The 23,046-nt window shown below is 43.7% G+C and overlaps 1 protein-coding gene across 1 annotated transcript in view; it reads right to left on the bottom strand.

The window, feature by feature from the left end:
* Nucleotides 1–22,715, bottom strand: part of TTC7A (tetratricopeptide repeat domain 7A) — a 557,697-nt gene extending 534,982 nt beyond the window's left edge. Inside the window, exons 1-2 of the mRNA XM_030195820.1 lie at nt 22,573–22,715; nt 8,889–9,052 (exon numbers count right to left, since the gene is read on the bottom strand). Of these exons, the coding sequence (XP_030051680.1) occupies nt 8,889–9,052; nt 22,573–22,702 (294 nt within the window). The 5' untranslated portion in view covers nt 22,703–22,715. The remainder of the gene's footprint in view (nt 1–8,888; nt 9,053–22,572) is intronic.
* Nucleotides 22,716–23,046: the final 331 nt, after the last annotated feature.

The raw sequence follows: 23,046 nt of genomic DNA, 5'->3' as shown, positions 1-23,046 counted from the left end.
ACTCAGAAATGTTGCAAGATGTTTCTGTAACTTACCTAATGTACTTTCTTATGGTGTGAGTTTCGTTCTTAAATACCCATGTAAAGGCTTGATTTCATATAATACTGATCATGTTTTTTATAATGCTGCATAATTAGAAGTACTTATTCAAGCTAAACAAGGAATGATTTGATTTTTTTTTTCAGGGAATGATTTGATGATTAGGTCTATGAAGACAAGCATATAGTGAAGATTAATTTTCTTCTTTTCTCTTTTGACTACATTGTGGAATATCTCTTTCTCTCTAGATTATCATGCATATTTTCAAAGCACTTAGCCTTCCAAAGTTCCATAGAAACCTATGGAACTTTGAAAGGCTACGTGCTTTGAAAATGAGCCCAATGAGCTAGGAGTAACAATGATAAGAATAATTATTGGATTGTAGTCTGATTAGGCGTAACAATGATAAGAGTATTGGATTGTAGTCTGATTTTGATCAACTGTTTGTTCACCGCTATTTATCCTTATGTTCTATATATAATAATGATAATAAAAGCTAATAAAAAATGAATTAAGCTAATAATAAAACTGATCATAAAAGCTAATAAAAAAAACTATGAGACGCATGGATACACCAGAACACCTGACAGTTCTTATGCACAAAAGAAGGAAGTGGAAAACACAACTTCAAGAGATCAATCCGAGACACAGGGTGAGATGCTCCAGGAAAGCTTTATTAGGACCCTACACGGTCCATGTTTCGGCTTTTGAAAAAGCCTTCTTCAGGGGTCTATAAAATAACATATATATAATAATTAAATTAAAATCAGACAAAATATGTAACAACAAATATGAAAACACACCTTATATAAAAAAATTTTAACTTAAAATTTTAAATATTAACTAAGCTAATACAAGTACTATTACTATATCATCAGACAAACATCATAGAAATCAAATAGATAATTTCGGAAGCATTGTAAAGACCTACTTCAAAAAATATATTGTATCTGTATTACCGTGGGTATATAATATCAATAATATCAATCCATAAGTACATAAATTAATATAACGTATAACAAAACAGATTTCTTTAAACATGATAATGAATATAATATGCTAAATAAAAATACAAATACAAAGTATCTACAACAGATGATTTCATAATACATACAGATACAATATATTTTTTGAAGTACAGTGGTGGAAATAAGTATTTGATCCCTTGCTGATTTTGTAAGTTTGCCCACTGACAAAGACATGAGCAGCCCATAATTGAAGGGTAGGTTATTGGTAACAGTGAGAGATAGCACATCACAAATTAAATCCGGAAAATCACATTGTGGAAAGTATATGAATTTATTTGCATTCTGCAGAGGGAAATAAGTATTTGATCCCCCACCAACCAGTAAGAGATCTGGCCCCTACAGACCAGGTAGATGCTCCAAATCAACTCGTTACCTGCATGACAGACAGCTGTCGGCAATGGTCACCTGTATGAAAGACACCTGTCCACAGACTCAGTGAATCAGTCAGACTCTAACCTCTACAAAATGGCCAAGAGCAAGGAGCTGTCTAAGGATGTCAGGGACAAGATCATACACCTGCACAAGGCTGGAATGGGCTACAAAACCATCAGTAAGACGCTGGGCGAGAAGGAGACAACTGTTGGTGCCATAGTAAGAAAATGGAAGAAGTACAAAATGACTGTCAATCGACAAAGATCTGGGGCTCCACGCAAAATCTCACCTCGTGTGGTATCCTTGATCATGAGGAAGGTTAGAAATCAGCCTACAACTACAAGGGGGGAACTTGTCAATGATCTCAAGGCAGCTGGGACCACTGTCACCACGAAAACCATTGGTAACACATTACGACATAACGGATTGCAATCCTGCAGTGCCCGCAAGGTCCCCCTGCTCCGGAAGGCACATGTGACGGCCCGTCTGAAGTTTGCCAGTGAACACCTGGATGATGCCGAGAGTGATTGGGAGAAGGTGCTGTGGTCAGATGAGACAAAAATTGAGCTCTTTGGCATGAACTCAACTCGCCGTGTTTGGAGGAAGAGAAATGCTGCCTATGACCCAAAGAACACCGTCCCCACTGTCAAGCATGGAGGTGGAAATGTTATGTTTTGGGGGTGTTTCTCTGCTAAGGGCACAGGACTACTTCACCGCATCAATGGGAGAATGGATGGGGCCATGTACCGTACAATTCTGAGTGACAACCTCCTTCCCTCCACCAGGGCCTTAAAAATGGGTCGTGGCTGGGTCTTCCAGCACGACAATGACCCAAAACATACAGCCAAGGCAACAAAGGAGTGGCTCAGGAAGAAGCACATTAGGGTCATGGAGTGGCCTAGCCAGTCACCAGACCTTAATCCCATTGAAAACTTATGGAGGGAACTGAAGCTGCGAGTTGCCAAGCGACAGCCCAGAACTCTTAATGATTTAGAGATGATCTGCAAAGAGGAGTGGACCAAAATTCCTCCTGACATGTGTGCAAACCTCATCATCAACTACAGAAGACGTCTGACCGCTGTGCTTGCCAACAAGGGTTTTGCCACCAAGTATTAGGTCTTGTTTGCCAGAGGGATTAAATACTTATTTCCCTCTGCAGAATGCAAATAAATTCATATACTTTCCACAATGTGATTTTCCGGATTTAATTTGTGATGTGCTATCTCTCACTGTTACCAATAACCTACCCTTCAATTATGGGCTGCTCATGTCTTTGTCAGTGGGCAAACTTACAAAATCAGCAAGGGATCAAATACTTATTTCCACCACTGTAGGTCTTTACAATGCTTCCGAAATTATTCATTTAAAAATTATCTATTTGATTTCTATGATGTTTGTCTGATGATATAGTAATAGTACTTGTATTAGCTTAGTTAATATTTAAAATTTTAAGTTAAAATTTTTTTATATAAGGTGTGTTTTCATATTTGTTGTTACATATTTTGTCTGATTTTAATTTAATTATTATATATATGTTATTTTATAGACCCCTGATGAAGGCTTTTTTAAAAGCCGAAACACGGACCGTGTAGGGTCCTAATAAAGCTTTCCTGGAGCATCTCACCCTGTGTCTCGGATTGATCTCTTGAAGTTGTGTTTTCCACTTCCTTCTTTTGTTGAGTTTTTGTGGAAACTGCGAACCTCTTTTGTTTCTGCAGTTCTTATGCACAACCATTACATTGATCAAGAAGCAACAGTTTGACTGGAACAAGGAGAAACAGAATTGTTTTAAATTGGCAAGAAATGTATGACAAGGCTGCACACTTTTTCCATACTTGTTCAATTGATACGCAGAACGAGTCAAAGAAATAGGACTGTATAAAGAAACCAGAAGTGTGAAAACTGGTGGAAAACTCAACAACCTTCGCTATGCTGATGGCAGTGCATTACTGATTGAAAGAGAAGATGATCTGAAACATCTGTTCATTGTTCTTAACAAATCGGTCTCAAAATAGGCCTGTAACCTCAGCATAAAGACGATAAAGACCCTGACCATTGGTAAAAGCTATTTTCATCCTCAATGGAGAAGCAATACTAACAGTGGTTCTAGGTCAGTTCCCACCGGACAGTTCCCAACTGGATAATTCCCACCTAGGACAATTCCCAGTGAACCAATTCCCACCACACCAGGGAGGACAATTCCCACCCATAACCCCCCAAATACAAAACACACACCCACACCCCCGAACTAGGTTTCAACCTAATTCATGTTTAATCTGGTATCTAAATGTCATAAGTAAATAGATAAATACAAACTGCAGTTCATGTTGGGGGGCAATGCCCCCCCCCCCCACAAACTAGGTTTCAACCTAATTTAGCCCCTCAAAATGACACACTGATTATGATTTATAACAAATTACTAATTTACCTATAAAAAGTTATTCTGTTATTATACGTCCTCTGTGTACATCTGTATGCTGCTCTAACCTCGTTTCAGAGGCCGTGAAAAAAAAAAATCACTGCCAGGACTTATGGGACCCAATACAAGAAAAAAGCTACAGGCTATGGAGGGTGAGAAATGTCTGGGAGGGGGGGGAAGAGTCCTTGGTGGGAATTGTTCCCTTAAGTGGCAATTTTCTCGGGGGGAACTCACCTGATACCCTAACAGTTGACAACTTCAACCTGCTTGGATCAATAATCAATTATGAAACAAGAACTCGAGAAACCCAATGACATATTGCTTTTAGTAGAACAGCTATGAAAGATCTAGAAGAGATTAAATTGCAGATATGTATCTCTGCATGCAAACATTTGACTTGCCAAAGCTATATTTTCAATAATGTCATATAGATGTGAAAGTTAAGACAGTGAAGACGATAGAAAGAAAATCGCATTACGATGCTAGTGAAGAATACTGGATGTAGTGTGGGCTGCTCAAAGAACAATAAATCAACAGTAGAGGCAATCAAACATAAGCTTTCCTTGGAAGCACGAAAGATTTCGGCTTTCATACTTCTGACACATCATTCAAAGAGAAAGATCATTAGAGAATTACATTATGCTTGGCAAGGTTGAAGGTCAACTCAAAAGACCAGCAATGAGATGGAATACCACAACAACAGAAGCCATGGACATCTATCAACAAGTAGCCACCTGACTGAAAAACAAACACAGCTCAGGACAACTATCCATAGGGTCACCATGAGTTCATATCAACTCTACGACATGTAACACGCATGACTTGGAAATGCTGCAAAAACTGAAGAGGAAATTTTATGAAAAATATATATATGTACTCCCACTGTAAAATGGGAAAACAAATTTTCAGTCCACCTAATCCATGCCCCCTTGAAACCTGTCCTGGCCCTCAAATAGTTTTCTAAAATTATCATTTACATAGAAGTCAATCTACACACATTAATGGTTCTATTTTACAAGCATAGATGTTCCTAAAATGATCTCCAAATACTATATATTTGGGAAAACACAACATAGACTGTAAGATATACTGGGGCAGCAAGACGCCAGGGATAAAGTCACAGACTGCTCAGGCTTTAATGGGTCATCGAACACTAACATACTAACATAGTAAATGATGGCAGATGAAGACCTGAACGGTCCATCCAGTCTGCAAAAGTGAGGGGGGGGGGGGAAGGGAGGGAAATACCTGCATAGTGCTTTAGGAAAGGCAAACAGAATGCAAATGACCATCCGACGGAGTTCAACAGAAGTCAGCTAATATTTAAAAAAAAACATATATAGATCAACATACACTACACAAATGTGTTCTGTTACTTCAATATTTTTACTGCTGTAATTGTTTATTGCCTATGTCCGCAACATCAGTATTAATTTCTTAGGTATAAATCATTAAAATGTCTTGGGCATTCACTAAAAAAAACCATGACAAAAAGCTATTTTGTTTCCTGCACAGTGTATTTCAGGAACAAGCTATGTGGTCTGTACTTTGGACTGCTTGCACTTTTGCCAGGGCCCCTCCCTTCCCTCATAATCAGCGAGAACTAAGTCTTCAGCTAACAAAAGGCCTTGCCTCATTTCATTGCCCTCAATCTTAATATTAGTTTGCTGCACTGCCTGAGGCAAATTCAGCTGATTTCTGTTTTGGTTTGATATCAAAGATAGAGGAGTGTGGTAGCCGTGTTAGTCCACTCTTAAGTTTATCAATAGAAATCAAACAAAATAAAACATGGAAAAGAAAATAAGATGATACCTTTTTTATTGGACATAACTTAATACATTTCTTGATTAGCTTTCGAAGGTTGCCCTTCTTCCTCAGATCGGAAATAAGCAAATGTGCTAGCTGACAGTGTATATATACACTGTCAGCTAGCACATTTGCATACACTGTCAGCTAGCACATTTGCTTATTTCCGATCTGAGGAAGAAGGGCAACCTTCGAAAGCTAATCAAGAAATGTATTAAGTTATGTCCAATAAAAAAGGTATCATCTTATTTTCTTTTCCATGTTTTATTTTGTTTGATTTCTATAGATTCTACATGGAATGTTGCTATTCCACTAGCAACATTCCATGTAGAAGTCGGCCCTTGTAGATCAGCAATGTGGCCGCGCAGGCTTCTGCTTCTGTGAGTCTGACGTCCTGCACGTACGTGCAGGACGTCAGACTCACAGAAACAGAAGCCTGCGCAGCCTTCTACATGGAATGTTGCTAGTGGAATAGCAACATTCCATGTAGAATCTCCAATAGTAGCAACATTCCATGTAGAATCTCCAATAGTATCTATTTTACTGTCATAGTAATGCTTGAATGTTTTCACTTATATACACTGTCAGCTAGCACATTTGCTTATTTCCGATCTGAGGAAGAAGGGCAACCTTCGAAAGCTAATCAAGAAATGTATTAAGTTATGTCCAATAAAAAAGGTATCATCTTATTTTCTTTTCCATGTTTTATTTTGTTTGATTTCTATTGATATCAAAGATAAAAACTGATAAAGACCTGTTTTCGTAAGGTGCTTTTTCCCCATTCAGCGTCCTACACACAATAAGAATATTTTCTATGGTCTTGCTACTTTATTTTTACAATTCCAATGGTAGGGAAGGCCAGCCAGTACTGGGCAGTCTGTGTCTCAAATAATAGCAAAATAGGGCAGACATTTACGGTCTATGTCCCGATTATGGATAAGCAGGAGCGGGCTTTGACGACAACTCCAGCGATTGGGAAGTAGGGCCAATGCCGGGCAGACTTCTACAATCTGTGTCCCAATGACGGCAGGAACAGATCAAGAACGAGTGTGCATTTTTTTTTTGTGTCAAATTTTCCTAAGGATTGAAAGAGCGTAAAATGGCAGTTTGCAATATTGTTGGATTGCTGGTTTATTCAAGTGTGGACAATAAGTGCGACTATCCAAAATTATTATAAACTTTAATAAAAATTTCTTCCATGATTGTGTGATTGCCCTATTTGCTATGCCAGTGCTTGATCATGACGGTACAGCCCGACCGAAATGAAGTCTGTGACCATTTTGAAGCAGGTGCCGGCCATGCGCAGGAGCGAGTGGAGATCGCTCCTGTGCCCACTGCCTTCCGACAACACGATAGGCCAAGAGAGGGCTGCCACCAGGGGAGGGGGGCTTTTTGCTCAGGGAGGGAGGAAGTAGGGACTGTGCAACCTCGTTTCGGTCCACATGAAAATACACAGGCACTTTCGTCTGAAACCAAAATGAGGCCAATACAGATTTCAAGCCAGTTTCGGTGCCAAAACTGAACCCAAAATTTAGTCAGACTCTACATGACAGAGGGGCTCATTTTCAAAGCACTTAGACTTACAAAGTTCCATAGAAACCTATGGAACTTAGCCTCCCAAAGTGCTTTGAAAATATGCCTCAGAGTATAACCTGCATGGAATGGCAGCTGCGGCTCTGGCCGCCTTATTGGACAGACCAGAAGGCCCATGCGGTTCTTCAGCTGTCATTATATGCTATGTTACTATGTTATACACCACCTGCAAACCTGAAAGCTATCGAAGGGGTGAACATTTGAGTGCAGTAGGTTTTTTTCTGTCCCTGAAGGGTTCATACAATCTGAGTTTGTACTACATGCCTCAGTGTTAGGAAGAGATTAGCAATTTGAAAGAGACATAGGGGCTCATTTTCAAAAGAAAAGTGTCATAAAGCACTATTTGGACAGATTTCATCTCAAAACGTCCAAATCAGTATTTTCAAAACCTATTTTGCTGACATTTATCTATGCATTTCACCTGCATAGCGTCCAAATCACAAGTTGGGGGGGGGGGGGGGGGGGATGGCAGGGGCATTTAGAAGGTGGAATTAGGGCGTGCCTAACAATTGGACGTTTTACAGCTCGAATGGAACAAAACAAAAATGTCTAGGGCAAACTTCAACTTTTTGGTCTAGTCCTGTTTTTATAATGGATAAGGCACAAAAAGTACCTTAAATGATCAGATGACCACTGGAGGGAATCAGATGACCCCCCCCCCCCTTACTCCCACAGTGGTCACCAACTCCCTCCCACCCCCCAAAAAATGTGAATAAAGATAGTACTCCCTAGCCTGTATGATAGCCTCAGCATGTAGGACCCTGGAGAAGTGTAGTGGTGGGTGCAGCGCACTGTAGACAGGTGGACCCATGTCCATACTTTCCCTACCTGTTACACTTGTGGAGGAAACTGAGCCCTCCAAAACTCACCAGAAACCCATGTACTCACATATAGGTGTCCCCAGTTGGAGGCAGTGGGTTCTGGAAGGCTCAGCAGACAAAACAAGGGAGCAATGGTGAAATGTGTACGTGGGAGCATTTATATGAAAACCATAGCAGTGCCCCCTAGGGTGCCACATTGCTCTTCTGGGATGTCTGGAGGACCAGTCTACTAAAAATGCTGGCCCCTTCTACATCCCAATGGCTTGATTTTCTAAGTTTATCACTTGTATTTTTGGGGTGTTTTTTTTGAAAATGGACTGAAAAAATAAATGCAGAGCACAAAACCTTGTTACAAACAGACATTTTTGCAGTTTCAAAAATGGCCATATTTCACTTTCGGATTTGGGAATTTAGCGCAAAACGTCCAAAGTCCAACTTGGACATCAGATCGAAAATGCCCCTCATAGCCTGTTAGCTGAAGGGTTTATTCTCACTGTCTAAAAGGTTGTGGAGCCTGCTCAGTAGTTAAAAGGGGAATAAGCAATTTCAATGTTACTGAAAAGAAAACATGTATTTTTCTATTAATTGCAAAAAGAGAAAATTCTGCAGGTGATCCTCAGAACTCGATGCTGTTAAATAAAAATTAAAAAAAAAAAAAATTCTAGCACCCACCAATGAGCCTCAAGCACACAGAGCAAGAGAGCAGATGAGTACATTGATGACAACTGGATTCATAGGTAGATTGTGCAACTTCATAGCAGCAGGCATCGGACCGATGAGTATTTACATCTGTTGACAGAAAGTACTTACTAGTAATTTTCCTCTGTTTAGGATACCTGTCAAACACTTTTTTGCCTCCCTCATTTTTGGCTCATACTTTTCCATTAATGGAGTCAAGTCTTTCAGTTTGGCAACGTTCTCCTTCAAACACTGCTCCAGCAAGGACTCCGCAAGGAGCAGATTCCCAAAGTCATCTGCAAGAGATAGGTTAAGGAACAAGCAGTCACTCAGGGCAGTGTTACCATACAAAGTACAGGAAGAAAAGAAGACTGCCTCCTATCTGATGACATTTGAACTCTTGCCAACAATGTTCCATTATTTAATTCAAGCAAGATGGCACGGACATAACTTGGTAAAAATAGGAAAAGAAACTTGGGTGGTGTCAGCTCTCATGCTTCACATAAAGAGTAGAATGATGCACTTCTGTCTTTATAAAGCATCATCATTTCAATACACTGTGCCCAATTATCCACCTAAATTTCTTTACTAGGTCCCAGATAATCTTATCCATTTAAAGTTATGTGGTCCATAAACCACTGAAAAACTAACTTCATATTATTTACTTGTATTCATAACTGCTTTACAGCAACTCGAACACTCCCCTGACGTGGGAGCACAGGGAAGTGAATGGACTCTTATGCCCAGTTCTGGGGCCAGAAAAACAGCTTCCAAAGACACTAAAAAGTAGAAACACTGCTATAATTATCCAGACTCCAATAAGTAAGCTGGCTTGCGGGTCGCACAGTCAGTTTGTGGGGGGGGAGGGAGATTTGAACTCACATCCTAGCAGTTCTCATGCCTTTTATGTGTGTACTAAACCATATAACCAAATTCCTTCCCCTGTGAAACTGATACTGGAAAAAGTTTGCTGGGGGTAGACTTCAGTTCTCTGACCAGGAATGTTTTCATCCCCCATTAAATCTTTCATGGACACAGCCTCACATTTACTTACAAAATGGATATAAGAAATTACATGACTGCTGTAAGATAATTATATAGAAATATAGGTGATTAGTGCCCAAAATTTCAGAATTATATAAAATTATTCTTCACATATATATTTTTTTCCCTGGAACCAGATGCCTCAGGCCCACATTGCAGAGTACTAAAATGCACGACAGAAACATAACGAGCATTGTCCATCCAATCTGCCCAGAAAGGTGGCCAAAGCTTGCCTGTGATTTTTACTATTCCCCCACCACCACCACCTTTAGCTTTAGGGTTGTAACTACTCAGTGTAGATTATTTATTGCATTTGTATCCCACATTATCCCACCTCTTTGCAGGCTCAATGTGGTTTACAATTTATCATAGATACTGGAAATAGAAGAGAATATACATTTGGTTTTACAGTTTGACTGCCCCTATCGGACCGACCGTTCACTTGTCTATTAGATTGTAAGCTCTTTGAGCAGGGACTCTCTCTCTCTCTTTGTTAAATTGTACAGCGCTGTGTAACCTTAGTAGCGCTCTAGAAATGTTAAGTAGTAGTAGTAGTTACATGGTGGTGAAATACATGATAGTGTTAAAGCAAAAGACATTAAAGAACATTTCTGGATATGTTAAAGATTGTACAGTTACACGTGTTGATCTTTGTGATATATTTTGTCGAAGAGATAGATTTTCAATAGTTTGCGGAAATTGGTCAATTCATAGACCGTTTTCAGGTTGCGAGGTAACGCGTTCCAGAGCTGTGTGCTTGTATAGGTTACCCTTCCCCAACACCTTTTTAAAATAGGAAGTGTGAAAGTCATTTACGTTTTGAGTGGAATTACTCTATACAGTATTTATATTCCATCCTCTTACCCAGGGGCGTATCTGCGTGGGGCCACAGGGGCCTGGGCCCCAGCAGATTTTGCCCTGGCCCCCCTACCGCCGTCAACCCTCCCCTCCGTCGCTTACTTTTGCTGGTGGGGGACCCCAACCCCCGCCAGCCGAGATCCGCTTCCTCCTCTGAGTCCTACCTTTAAAAATATTTCTTCAGCTGACGGGGGACTCCAACCCCCGCCAGCCGACCCGAGATCTTCTATCTTCGTGCTCCGCGTGGCCGACGTGTTGCTGCTGTTGTGCAAAGCTGAAATCCAGTTTCGGAGTCTGACGTCACAGCACGTTACGACGTCAGTCAGACTCCGAAACTGGATTTCAGCTTTGCACAACAGCAGCAACACGTCGGCCACGCGGAGCACGAAGATAGAAGAAAGTTAAAGAAGATCTCGGGTCGGCGGCGGGGGTTGGAGTCCCCCGCCAGCTGAATAAATATTTTTTAAAGGTAGGACTCGGAGGAGGAAGCGGATCTCGGCTGGCGGGGGTTGGGGTCCCCTGCCAGCAAAAGTAAGCGACAGCGGGGAGGGAGGGTTGGAAGGGAGGGGGGTGTTCGGCAATGGTGGGGAGGGGGGGCGGCGGGGGGGCTAAAATGTGCCCCCTCCCTCTGGCCCCCCCTACCGCCGGAGTCCAGATACGCCCCTCCATATAGGGGATCCTCTAGTGATAGAATTCAAAAAGGTTTAAGGTAAACACAGTTTTGTCTAGCACCTCCTATGCAACAGCATTCCAGGAATCCACCACACTCTGTAGGCAAGTATTTCCTGATGTCGACAGCTTCATTTCATGTCTTCTAGTTTTGTAAGCTTCCCGTTACTGGAAAAAGGTTTGTTTGTTCATTAATATCTGTCAAGTTTTTAAATATCTTTTTCTATGCCCTAAGCTTTATGTGGGACACACTACAAGGGCGATTCATTGTATAATTCTGGAACATTTGAGTAGGATACGGACTGGGGTAATTCAGGCCCCTTTGGTGCAACACTGGATAAGCCACAGTCATTCTTTGCAGCATCTATGTTTTGAAGTTATGGAGGTTCCTAACCTTCCGGGGGGGGGGGGGGGGGGGGGGGGGGGAGGGGGGGAGGGTGGATTCAGTGCATCACCTGCGGCATCAAGAGCAGAAATGGATTTAGAAATGGAAAACCTTTCAACCATGGGGTTTAAACTGGGAGGTGGAATGGTTGGCGTTTTTGTAAGTTACAAGTTTACATATTATGTACAGGTAATTATTTGTACCTGTACTCATCCTCTCATCCCTACACAGCGCGGATAACCCCACAATTATCAGCACCCCAGATTACACCCTCCCTATCTCAGACAGCCTGAAAATCCTTGGCGTTACAATGGACCGCAACTTAACACTAGAGAGCCAAGTGACATCCACAACAAAGAAAATGTTCCACTCAATGTGGAAACTCAAACACGTGAAACAATTCTTCCCGAGGGGAACATTTCGGAACCTGATACAATCAATGGTACTAAGCCATGTAGACTACTGCAATAGAATTTATGCGGGATGCAAAGAACAAACATTAAAGAAACTTCAGACCGCTCAAAACACGGCAGCTAGGCTTATCTTCGGAAAAGGTCAGGGACCACCATTTCTCAAGATGGAGGCATCAGAGGCAGCAGGAGCAATTGGGCATGGCTTCTGCCTCTTTTAAGGTACAATCTGGGAGAAGGAAGGTCTGGAGCTTGAGGGAGGGGTTGGGGTGGGTGTCACTAGACATTGATGATTTATATTTTGAAAGTTGAGGGTGGGGGAGTCAGGGCTGCTAGACTACCAGAAGTTATTTTTGGAAGTCGGGACAAGGGGTTTGCTTCACAGGGAGGGAGGGAGGGCCAAAGGCTATCTGGGGGCGGAGGTGGATCTCGGGGGTGCTCTACGCCGCCTCAGACCTGGCGGTAGATTTCTTTCATTGTGCCTACACCTTGGACATCAGTGCACAGCTCTGCATGCTGAGAGAGAGAGACTCATATAAATAGTTTATCTTTCAACATTTGGGCTCATACTGGGACAGACCAAAGGTCCATCAAGCCCAGCATCCTGTTTCCAACAGTGGCCAATCCAGGTCACAAATACCTGGCAAGATCCCAAAAAAAGCTCAATACATTTTATGCTGCTTATCCCAGAAATAAGCAGTGGATTTTCCCCAAGTCCTTAATGGTCTAATGACTTTTCCTTTAGGAAGCCGTCCAAACCTTTTTTAAACCCCACTAAGCTAACCGCCTTTACCACATTCTCTGGCAACGAATTCCAGAGTTTAATTACACGTTGAGTGAAGAAACATTTTCTCCAATTCATTTCAAATTTACTACTTTGTAGCTTCATCGCATGCCCCCTAGTCCTAGTATTTTTGGAAAGAGTAAACAGACGCTTCACATCCACCCGTTCAACTCCACTCATTATTTTATAGACCTCTATCAAGTCTCCCCTAAGCCGTCTTTTCTCCAAGCTGAAGAGCCCTAGCCGCTTTAGCCTTTCCTCAATGGAAGTCGTCCCATCCCCTTTATCATTTTCATCGCCCTTCTCTGCACCTTTTCTAATTCCACTATTTCTTTTTTGAGATGCGGGGACCAGAATTGAACACAATATTCGAGGTGCAGTCCTTTTAACAAAGGCGCACTAGCATTTTTAGTGCACGTTAAAAATAAGCAGGCACTAAACGCTAGAGACACTCATATACTCCTATGAGCATCTCTAATGTTTAGCACGCTAATCGTTTCAAAAAGACTCCCTAACAGGCATATTTTCAAAGCACTTAGCCTTCCAAAGTTCCATAGAAACCTATAAAGCATTGGAAGGCTAAGTGCTTTGAAAATATGCCTGTTAAGTGACCTGGGTAAATCCCTTTTGAAAACTGTTCTAATACAGCTTCCACTCTATCTTTTCCGAGGCACCAAAGAAAGCTTTAAATATTTTATTTTGCTTCTTCCATTTGTGAAGCTTATGTCACACACAAAATCTTTTTGTAAATTTATACTTCAGCCTCGTTGTCCGTAAATTGCACTCTTTGGGGCAGTCTACCCTTGGCATCTCTGCTTTGCACTACAGTCAATGGAGAGAGAAAATGACTTGCTCAACTTCCCTGATTTTCAGCCCCTTGCTGCTAAGCTGCCACGTTACCCAGCTCACGGTGGGAGACTGGCTGTTCCTATTTTTGAACTGACAGCACAATTCACCCATTGAAAACTGGTGCTTCAGGTCCCATAATGTATCAGGATAGGGTTGTCAGAAATCCAGGACTGACCTAAAATCTCCCTGCTGGAATGAGTTAACCTGGCAGCTCTCCCGCTCTAACCATTAAGCCGTTCCACTCAAAGTATGTGCTTGCCTAGTCCTTGTGCTCACTCAAACTATTATGTATTTATTTGTTACATTTGTATCCCGCATTTTCCCACCTATTTGTAGGCTCAATGTGGCTTACATAGTACCGGAGAGACGTTTGCAGACTCCGGTGTGAACAAATACAAAGTGATGTTGTGGTGCGATAAAGTTCATGTGGCACAGTCACATTAGGGAATCGTACAATGGAAGAGTTGTGTTATGTCCATTACGTACTTTAGTTTTGTTGTGTTGCAGAGATTACTACTACTACTACCACTTAACATTTCTAAAGCGCTACTAGGGTTACGCAGCGCTGTACAATTTAACATAAAAGGACAGGCCCTGCTCAAAGAGCTTACAATCTAAAGGACAAGTGAGTAGACGATACGATGGGGACAGTCAATTTGGGGCAGTCCGGATATCCTGAAGGTAAGAGTTAGGTGCCGAAGGCAGCATTGAAGAGGTGGGCTTTAAGCAGAGACTTGAAGATGGGCAGGGAGGGGGCTTGACGTAGGGGCTCAGGAAGGTTGTTCCAGGCATAGGGTGAGGCGAGGCAGAATGGGCGGAGCCTGGAGTTGGCAGTGGTGGAGAAGGGTACTGAGAGGAGGGATTTGTCCTGTGAACGGTGGTTTCGGGTGGGAACATAAGGGGAGATGAGGGTAGAGAGGTAGTGAGGGGCAGCAGATTGAGTACATTTGTAGGTAAGAAGGAGGAGCTTGAACTGAATGCGGTATCGGATTGGAAGCCAGTGAAGTGACCTGAGAAGAGGGGTGATATGAGTATATCGGTTCTGGCGGAATATAAGACGTGCAGCAGAGTTCTGAACAGATTGAAGGGGGGATAGATGGCTAAGTGGGAGTCCGGTGAGGAGTAAGTTGCAGTAGTCAAGTTGGGAGATAATGAGAGCGTGGACGAGAGTTCGGGTGGTGTGTTCAGAGAGGAAAGGGCGAATTTTGCTGATGTTGAAGAGGAAGAAGCGACAGGTCTTGGCTATCTGCTGGATGTGTGCCGAGAAGGAGAGGGAGGAGTCGAAGATGACTCCGAGGTTGCGGGCAGATGAGACGGGGAGGATGAGGGTGTTATCTACTGAGATGGAAAGTGGAGGAAGAGGAGAAGTGGGTTTTGGTGGAAAGACGATGAGCTCAGTCTTGGACATGTTCAGTTTCAGGTGGCGGTTGGACATCCATGTAGCAATGTCGGTTAAGCAGGCCGATACCTTTGCCTGGGTCTCCGCGGTGATGTCTGGTGTGGAGAGATACAGCTGGGTGTCGTCCGCATAGATTGGTAGGGTATGCCTTTTTAAACAGGTTGGTTTTTAGTTTTTTCCGGAAGTTTAGGTGGTCGCACGTGGTTTTCAAGGCTTTTACTGCCATCATGCCCACAGGTAGGCTCTGCACTTTCCCCTGCTACTTCTGGAGAGGTTAAATGGGGGAGGGTAGGAAGGAGATGGTGGTGAGAAAAGAAGTACATTGGGGGAGGGGTATGGTAGGGGGCCCACAAATATATGTTTGCCTAGGGCCCAATATAGAGTTAACGCAACCCTGACAGTGGAAGAACTTAAGAAGTGTGAAAACATTTGAATTCGAAGCTAGAGCATTGGGGTTATCTATCTCTAGTGATAAAGTGTATATATGAGCACTATGCAATAATCGAGATCTGCTTCTGCAAAGTAAATGCACTGATTTAAGAGGAGATGTGGTGTTATAAGAGTTGCATCTCACATATCATCTTCGTTATTAAAAATTGTGGTCAACTTAAGTCAGTACGTTCTTGCTTTCTGAAAAGAAATTGGTTGCGGCACACAGTAGTGACAGGAAACAAAGGGAAGTGTTGTGCCAAAACGGAGATCTGTAAGTGCAGTATCGCAGATCTTACAACAGAAAATCCACAAGATAAGATGTACAAATGGAGACAAAAGACTTCCTGTAATTCATTCTTCGTGGTCTATGCAACTAAATCTGTGTTGGGAAAAATTACTAGCCAATTGAAAGTCGGGTTGACTGAGTATAGGTAGTGCCTTAATAAAGGGATCAGGAGGATTCTATAGTTTTCCACTGTATCAAGAAGAGGCACAATGTTTTGGAATTGAAATGTAGTGTGATCAGGTACAAAGAGTTTGTGTGGCATAATCGGGATAAAGCCCTGTCGAGGAAGGATAGTTGTTGTGGGTTGGTTTTGTTGGTTTATTTTTTCATTTCATTATGTTAAAAAAGCAGTAGGCCTGGCATTTTGGGACTGGCTCTTTCTAATTTTAGGATTGGCTTGAGTCTGTTTCCTTATTTTTGTACCCGATTGGTTCTCTGTCCTTTGTTGATGTTTTGATTGTCTTTTGTTTGTTTTTTTTGACTTAGGAAGGTTTAAACGCTTGGCTATAAATTTTCAGATGCTTGGCTATAAATTTTCAGATGTGAAAGATGACCGAGAGAAATATGATAGCTGCTTCAAGAGTACCTTACATTGAACTACCTGTACAGGAACGTATCACTTTTAAAATCTGTGCTTTAACCCCTAAAATTATCTATGGGCTTGCCCCGGACTATATGCTCAACTTGACTGATCTTCCACTAAGGAATTCTGTGCCTGCTGCTTGGTCATATCTTCAACTACATTTTCCTAACTGCAAGATGATGTTTTTTCCTCTTCTTTCCGCTATTGTGGCCCAAAATTCTGGAATGCACTGCCGAAGCACCTCAAAATGCAAATGGACCACATCCTCTTCAAGAAATTGCTGAAAACTTACCTCTTTGTTAAAATGTACTCTCCTAGTTACTCTGCTGATTAATATTCCCCAATACATTCCCCATCTTGCCTAGTTTTCCACTGTTAGTTAATGCTCCCCTTGTATATCCTTTGTTCGCTTTATCTGTACCTTCACAATTTGTAATTTTTCCTAATTTTCTGTAAACCACATTGTGCCTGCATGTGTGGGAAAATGTGGGATACAAATGAAACATAACTATCAGTGATTAGGGATATGTTGCTTTTCTAGCACTAGTGCTTACCCGGCAGTAATTAAGCAGCGTCACACACTTCCCAGTTACCGCCAGGTTAGAGCGGGAGCCCTTACCACCACCACCTGAATGGTTGGTGATAAGTGCTGCCCCCCCCCCCCCCCCCTGAAAAGGCCGCACGGTAAGTGGTTCACTTACTGCACAGCCATTTCTTTTCCAGAAAAAAAAAAAAAAAAAAAAAAAAGACAGCCTTTTACCTGCTACGATAAAAGGGGACCTCAGTGCGTGTCAAAAACATGCGCTGATTTTAGCGCACGCCCCCTTTAACTGCAGCTTAGTAACATGACCCCTCTGTGAAAGATGCGGTTAACTAATGAGTTATTAAGGTAGGTGTATTTCAATAACATATGCTATAAATTACTACTACTACTACTATTTAGCATTTCTATAGCGCTACATGGCGTACGCAGCGCTACACAAACATAGAAGAAAGACAGTCCCTGCTCAAAGAGCTTACAATCTAATAGACAAAAAATAAAGTAAGCAAATCAAATCAATTAATGTGTACAGGAAGGAGGAGAGGAGGGTAGGTGGAGGCGAATGGTTACCAGTCAAAAGCAATGTTAAAGAGGTGGGCTTTCAGTCTAGATTTAAAGGTGGCCAAGGATGGGGCAAGACGTAGGGGCTCAGGAAGTTTATTCCAGGCGTAGCGAGACAGAAGGCGTGAAGTCTGGAGTTGGCAGTAGTGGAGAAGGGAACAGATAAGAAGGATTTATCCATGGAGCGGAGTGCACGGGAAGGGGTGTAGGGAAGGACGAGTGTGGAGAGATACTGGGGAGCAGCAGAGTGAATACATTTATAGGTTAGTAGAAGAAGTTTGAACAGGATGCGAAAACGGATAGGGAGCCAGTGAAGGGTCTTGAGGAGAGGGGTAGTATGAGTAAAGCGACCCTGGCGGAAGATGAGACGGGCAGCAGAGTTTTGAACCGATTGGAGAGGGGAGAGGTGACTAAGTGGGAGGCCAGCAAGAAGCAGATTGCAGTAGTCTAAACGAGAGGTGACAAGGGTGTGGATGAGGGTTTTGGTAGAGTGCTCGGAAAGAAAGGGGCGGATTTTACAGATGTTGTAAAGAAAGAAACGACAGGCCTTGGCGGTCTGCTGGATATGAGCAGAGAAGGAGAGAGAAGAGTCAAAGATGACCCCAAGGTTTTGAGCTGAGGAGACAGGAAGAATGAGAGAGCCATCAACAGAAATAGAAAACGGGGGGAGTGGGGAGGTGGATTTTTGTACACCATTATGAGGAGTTCTGTGGGTTGTATGACATTCAACATTGACTATACACAGTGATTTAATTGCTTGACAGAGTGGCTACCGTGATCCCAGGCCTAACCACTTTGGAATGGAAACAGGTGATCTGTGATGACTGGCGGTGGCTATACAGTCCAAAGAGGATTGTTCTCAACAGCGTGTTTTGAGCTGGCTGGACATTATAGATTTAAGTACAAGCATTGATCAATGGTATAGGCATGAATAGCATTTAAAGTTTATGTAAAGGCATAAATTAATATAAGTTTGTCCTGTAGGGGGTATGGTGTGTAAGACATTTGAATGTGAGTTGCGTGAGTGCTTTGTGTATGAATTGGTAATTAGTGGATGGACATTAATAAACGTGTTTGTGAAATTTAACATCAATAGCGGAGTACTTTATGCATAATAGTGTTCTATCTAGTGACAGAAATTGCTAGCTTTGGAAACTAACAGCTTTCCCACTCATGGCAGGCTCAATGCGGCTTACATGGGGCAATGGAGGGTTAAGTGACTTGCCCAGAGTCACAAGGAGCTGCCTGTGCCTGAAGTGGGAATTGAACTCATTTCCTCAGGACCAAAGTCCACCACCCTAACCACTAGGCCACTCCTCCACTGTTGCTACTATTTGAGATTCTACATGGAATGTTGCTATTCCACTAGCAACATTCCATGTAGAAGTTGGCCCTTGCAGATCACCAATGTGGCTGCGCAGGCTTCTGCTTCTGTGAGTCTGACGTCCTGCACGTACGTGCAGGACGTCAGACTCACAGAAACAGAAGCCTGCGCAGCCTTCTACATGGAATGTTGCTAGTGGAATAGCAACATTCCATGTAGAATGTCCAATAGTAGCAACATTCCATGTAGAATCTCCAATAGTATCTATTTATTTTTGTTACATTTGTACCCTGCGCTTTCCCACTCCTGGCAGGCTCAATGCGGCTTCCATGGGGCAATGGAGGGTTAAGTGACTTGCCCAGAGTCACAAGAAGCTTCCTGTGCCTGAAGTGGGAATCAAACTCAGTTCCTCAGGACCAAAGTCCACCACCCTAACCACTAGGACACTCCTCCACTCATTGCTTAACCTGTTGGATTTTTCTACTTCATTGAGATACTCAAAACACTCATTTGGAAACACTACGCTAGAAGTGTTTTCTACATTTTAAGTCATCTCGTCCAAAGTGGGGCAACAAGAAAATGATTAGTGTGGGAGAGTAAGAATTTTACTGCACAGTTTACAGAGGAGGGAATAAGTGGAGGAAAGGGGAGCAGAATAGGAAGCAGTAAGGGCAGCAGATCACTTTTTGGTTGGAGGTCTAAACAAACCAGCTTCTTTCTGCCTCTTCCCTAAGCTCCTTAGTGGTGGAAAAAGAACAAATCCCAGGCAGAAAATCTGCATGTTTAGTTTCAGATGGCAGTAATACGTCCAGGCAGCAATGTCAGACAGACAGAAAGGCAGGCTGAGACCTGGGCCTGGATTCTTGCTGAAATTTCTGGTGTGGAGAGGTAGATTTGGGAGTCATGAGCATAATGGTGATACTGAAAACCATGGGAGGAGGATCAGAGGACCAAGGGAAGAAGTATAGATGGAGAAAAAAAACAAACAAAAAAGAGGTCCCAACAGGGCCGTGCCCCCCTACAGACTATCAATTGGCGCCTCCCCCCCACAGGCTGGAACCAGCAGGAATTCACTGCTGCTGCTTGGAGCCTCTCTTCTGCCGTGACCTACCCCCTTCTGATGCAACTTCCTTTTATGCAAGGGTGGACCAGGGCAGAAGAGACTTCAATCAGGCTGCCGGGGAACTTCCTTCAAGACATTGGGGGGGGGGGGGGGGGGGGGGGATGTGGTGCAGTGTAGGAGGAGAGTCAAAGAAACAGGGAGAAATGTGGCAATGGGCCCCCTGCTGCTCTGGGTCTTCAGTTGCCAGAAGTCAGTCTGCTCCTGCCCACATCTCACCTAGGGAGCAGCTGTGGCACACCTGTTGAAAAACACTGCATTGGACTTTGTGTGTAAGCAAAATAAGGTAGCCACACATAGGGTGATATCATCACTAGAAGACGCCAGTTCTGACCTGCTCCCTAGAGCCCAGAAAAATCTTTGAGCATGTCTGAACTTGCACACCTAGTGGCTACTACAACCAAAGCACCCATGTGCCAGTCTGTTTCATGAGCTTTTAGCCTACAGACAAATTCTGCTCCACTCTCTATAACAATGCTGGTTTCCAAAGCACAAAAACAAACGACAAATCAAAATCAAAGGCCAAGCCTCACCACCCAATATGAAAACCAGTATTTAAAAAATACCCACAGTGCGGGAAGAATATGGCACTATCAGACTCCCACCACATGTGTGCCCAGTGGCTGGAGCCCCAAGCATAATGTGGTGGCTTGATCAAAGTGCAGTTGCATGTCTCTGCAAGCACTGAAGAGCAGGAGCCATATTCTCAAGGAACTGGCTAACCTTCTTGCATCAGCAGGACCCAGCTCATCCTCGACAGGGTAAGCGCCTCCGACTTCCCAGCCCTACCCTCAGCTGGTAACCTCGAAGCAGCTTCCACTCACCGCCATCCCGATGCACCGCTTCAAACTAATGCGACTTCTGCTCACCGCTGTCCTGTAGAGGCGCCATCTGCAGCTGTCCTGTCTGCTGTATCTGCACCCCACGATGGTCCATCAGAGTGCTCCAAAGCAGCCCCCGCAATCAACTGAGGCTGCCTTTCTCCAAGTAGCTGCAACAACTCTTCCTCTCTTGGCTGCCAACCCATCTCCTGCACAATACTCCACAGCACTCAGGAAAGTGCTCTCAAAAGACCCACCATTGCCACACCTCTATCACTGACACATCTTCAGGCTCTGTCTCCAACTCCGCCCATCCGCGCGTGGGAAGAGCTGGGCAGTGCCAAAGAGCCGAGCGCTGCGCACGGGAAGGCAGCAGCAGCGCAAGCGCATAGGCGCCGACGCGGTAAGTTTTATTTATTTTTTTTAATTTTTGAAATTTGATTTTGAAATGCAACTGGACGGCAGCGCTGGCCGTGGCACCCTTGTAGGCAGGTGCCCCCCTGCGGTGCTTACCCCACTTACCGGGTTGGCAAGGCCCTGGGTCCCAAGACAGAGCCCTGAGGAGGAGAAGCCACAGAGCATACACTAAAATTGGGATGGGAGAGATAAGAAAAAAGAATGAACAGAACCCTGAGATCCAAGTGAGGCAGTGTATCAAGGAGTAAATAGTGATCAGCAGTGTCAAAAGCAGCAAATTGATTGAGAAGTTTGAGGATAAGAGAGAGACCTTTGATCTGGCCAGGAACAGATCACTGAAGGCTTTAGCAAGGGATGTTTCAGTTGAATGTAGAGGGCAAAAAAGCCAGACTGAAGTTGGTCAAAAATAGCTTGAGATGAAAGAAAGTCAAGAAAACAGCTGTGAACAGCTGGAGGAGGGAGGGAGGGGGGAGATAGGGCAATAGCTGGAAGGGCACGTAGGGTCCAATAAAGGGTTTTGTTTTGTTTTTAGAAGTGATGTAACTACAGCATGTTTGAAGGCATTAGGAACAGTTGAAAGTGAAAGATTGAGGATATGACAGATAGAAGTTACTGTTTTGTTTCTTCAACAGTTGCATTGTGCCAATTTTAGTTACACTGAATGGATTAGTCACAGTCAATGCACAGCGCGTTGCACACACCCAGTCTCCAGCAAGACCCAGGATCTCTGCCATTACTCTTCTCTGCCAACCAATCACAGTTCATTCATGTATTACTGCAACCAAATACTGCCCCCCCCCTTCCCTCCTCTAGTCCTCGAACCTCCACTTCTGATGAAAAAAGTGGTCAAGAGGTACCAGGGCCGCGTAGTGGATAGCAGAGTGTGTAAATTTAAACCCAACTTACCCTCCTCCGCATCAACTGCCTAAAACCACAACACACCATCTTATTAAAGTAAAAGATTCATCTTAAAGCCACTCTAGGGTGTGTAACTTTTCAACTGCAGTCAGACTACCGCTTTGCTTGGGATATGCATATGCCATGCAAGACCCACGGTGTGATCCCAAGGTCTTTTCTGCTGGCAGAATGGGGATTCTCCTAGAGATGCCGCTCTGCATAGACCGATCATGCTGTCACAGGCAGCCAGAACAAAACTCTCATTGCCAACTCGCCTGACAGCCGGGAGAGCAACAGGGCTGCCCGTGATTGCTGAGGTCGCAAGAATAAGTAGCGCTGGAATACTCAAAAGCAGCGCTATCAGATAATATATACTGCATCTAATGTGTCAACGGTGCCCGCGCACAGACGGGACACCCCGCTCTCACTCACTCACCTCCGCCCTCCTGCCCACGGGGGCTCAGCTGACGCGCCAGCACCGCCAGCTTCTCCCACTGACACTCAGCCCGGCAGCGCTCGATCTCAGCCTCCAGCTTCAGCTGCGATACGGACACGCGAGCAGCCATCTTTCCCCGGGGGAGGGCGGGGCCCTTGTCAGCCCACACCCACGGGCCACCTGCACCTTCTCCCACCCACGGCTGGAAGCCAGCCAGCACCCGATTGGCCGCTGGAGGTTCTGTCGCCGAGCCGCGCCCTATGATTGGCTCGGACTACATTTCCGCCCTTTTTTCCTTTCTCGCACCTTGACTTGCCGCCGACGCTGCCCAGCCCTTGCTTCCTGCTGTTGAAAGACGAGAGCCTGGTTTGGCGGGCGTCCTCCTGTTTCCTTTAAATGTTTTGTGCCCAGTCTGAACACGGGGGGATGTTTCTGAGCATATCATACGTTGTTGCTGAGGATGCAAAAAGTCTG

The sequence above is a fragment of the Microcaecilia unicolor genome, chromosome 3 (assembly GCF_901765095.1).
Source record: "Microcaecilia unicolor chromosome 3, aMicUni1.1, whole genome shotgun sequence".
Classification (NCBI taxonomy): Eukaryota; Metazoa; Chordata; class Amphibia; order Gymnophiona; family Siphonopidae; genus Microcaecilia; species Microcaecilia unicolor.
Note: the sequence above shows the minus strand (reverse complement) of the source record. Positions and strands in the feature narration are given on the sequence as shown.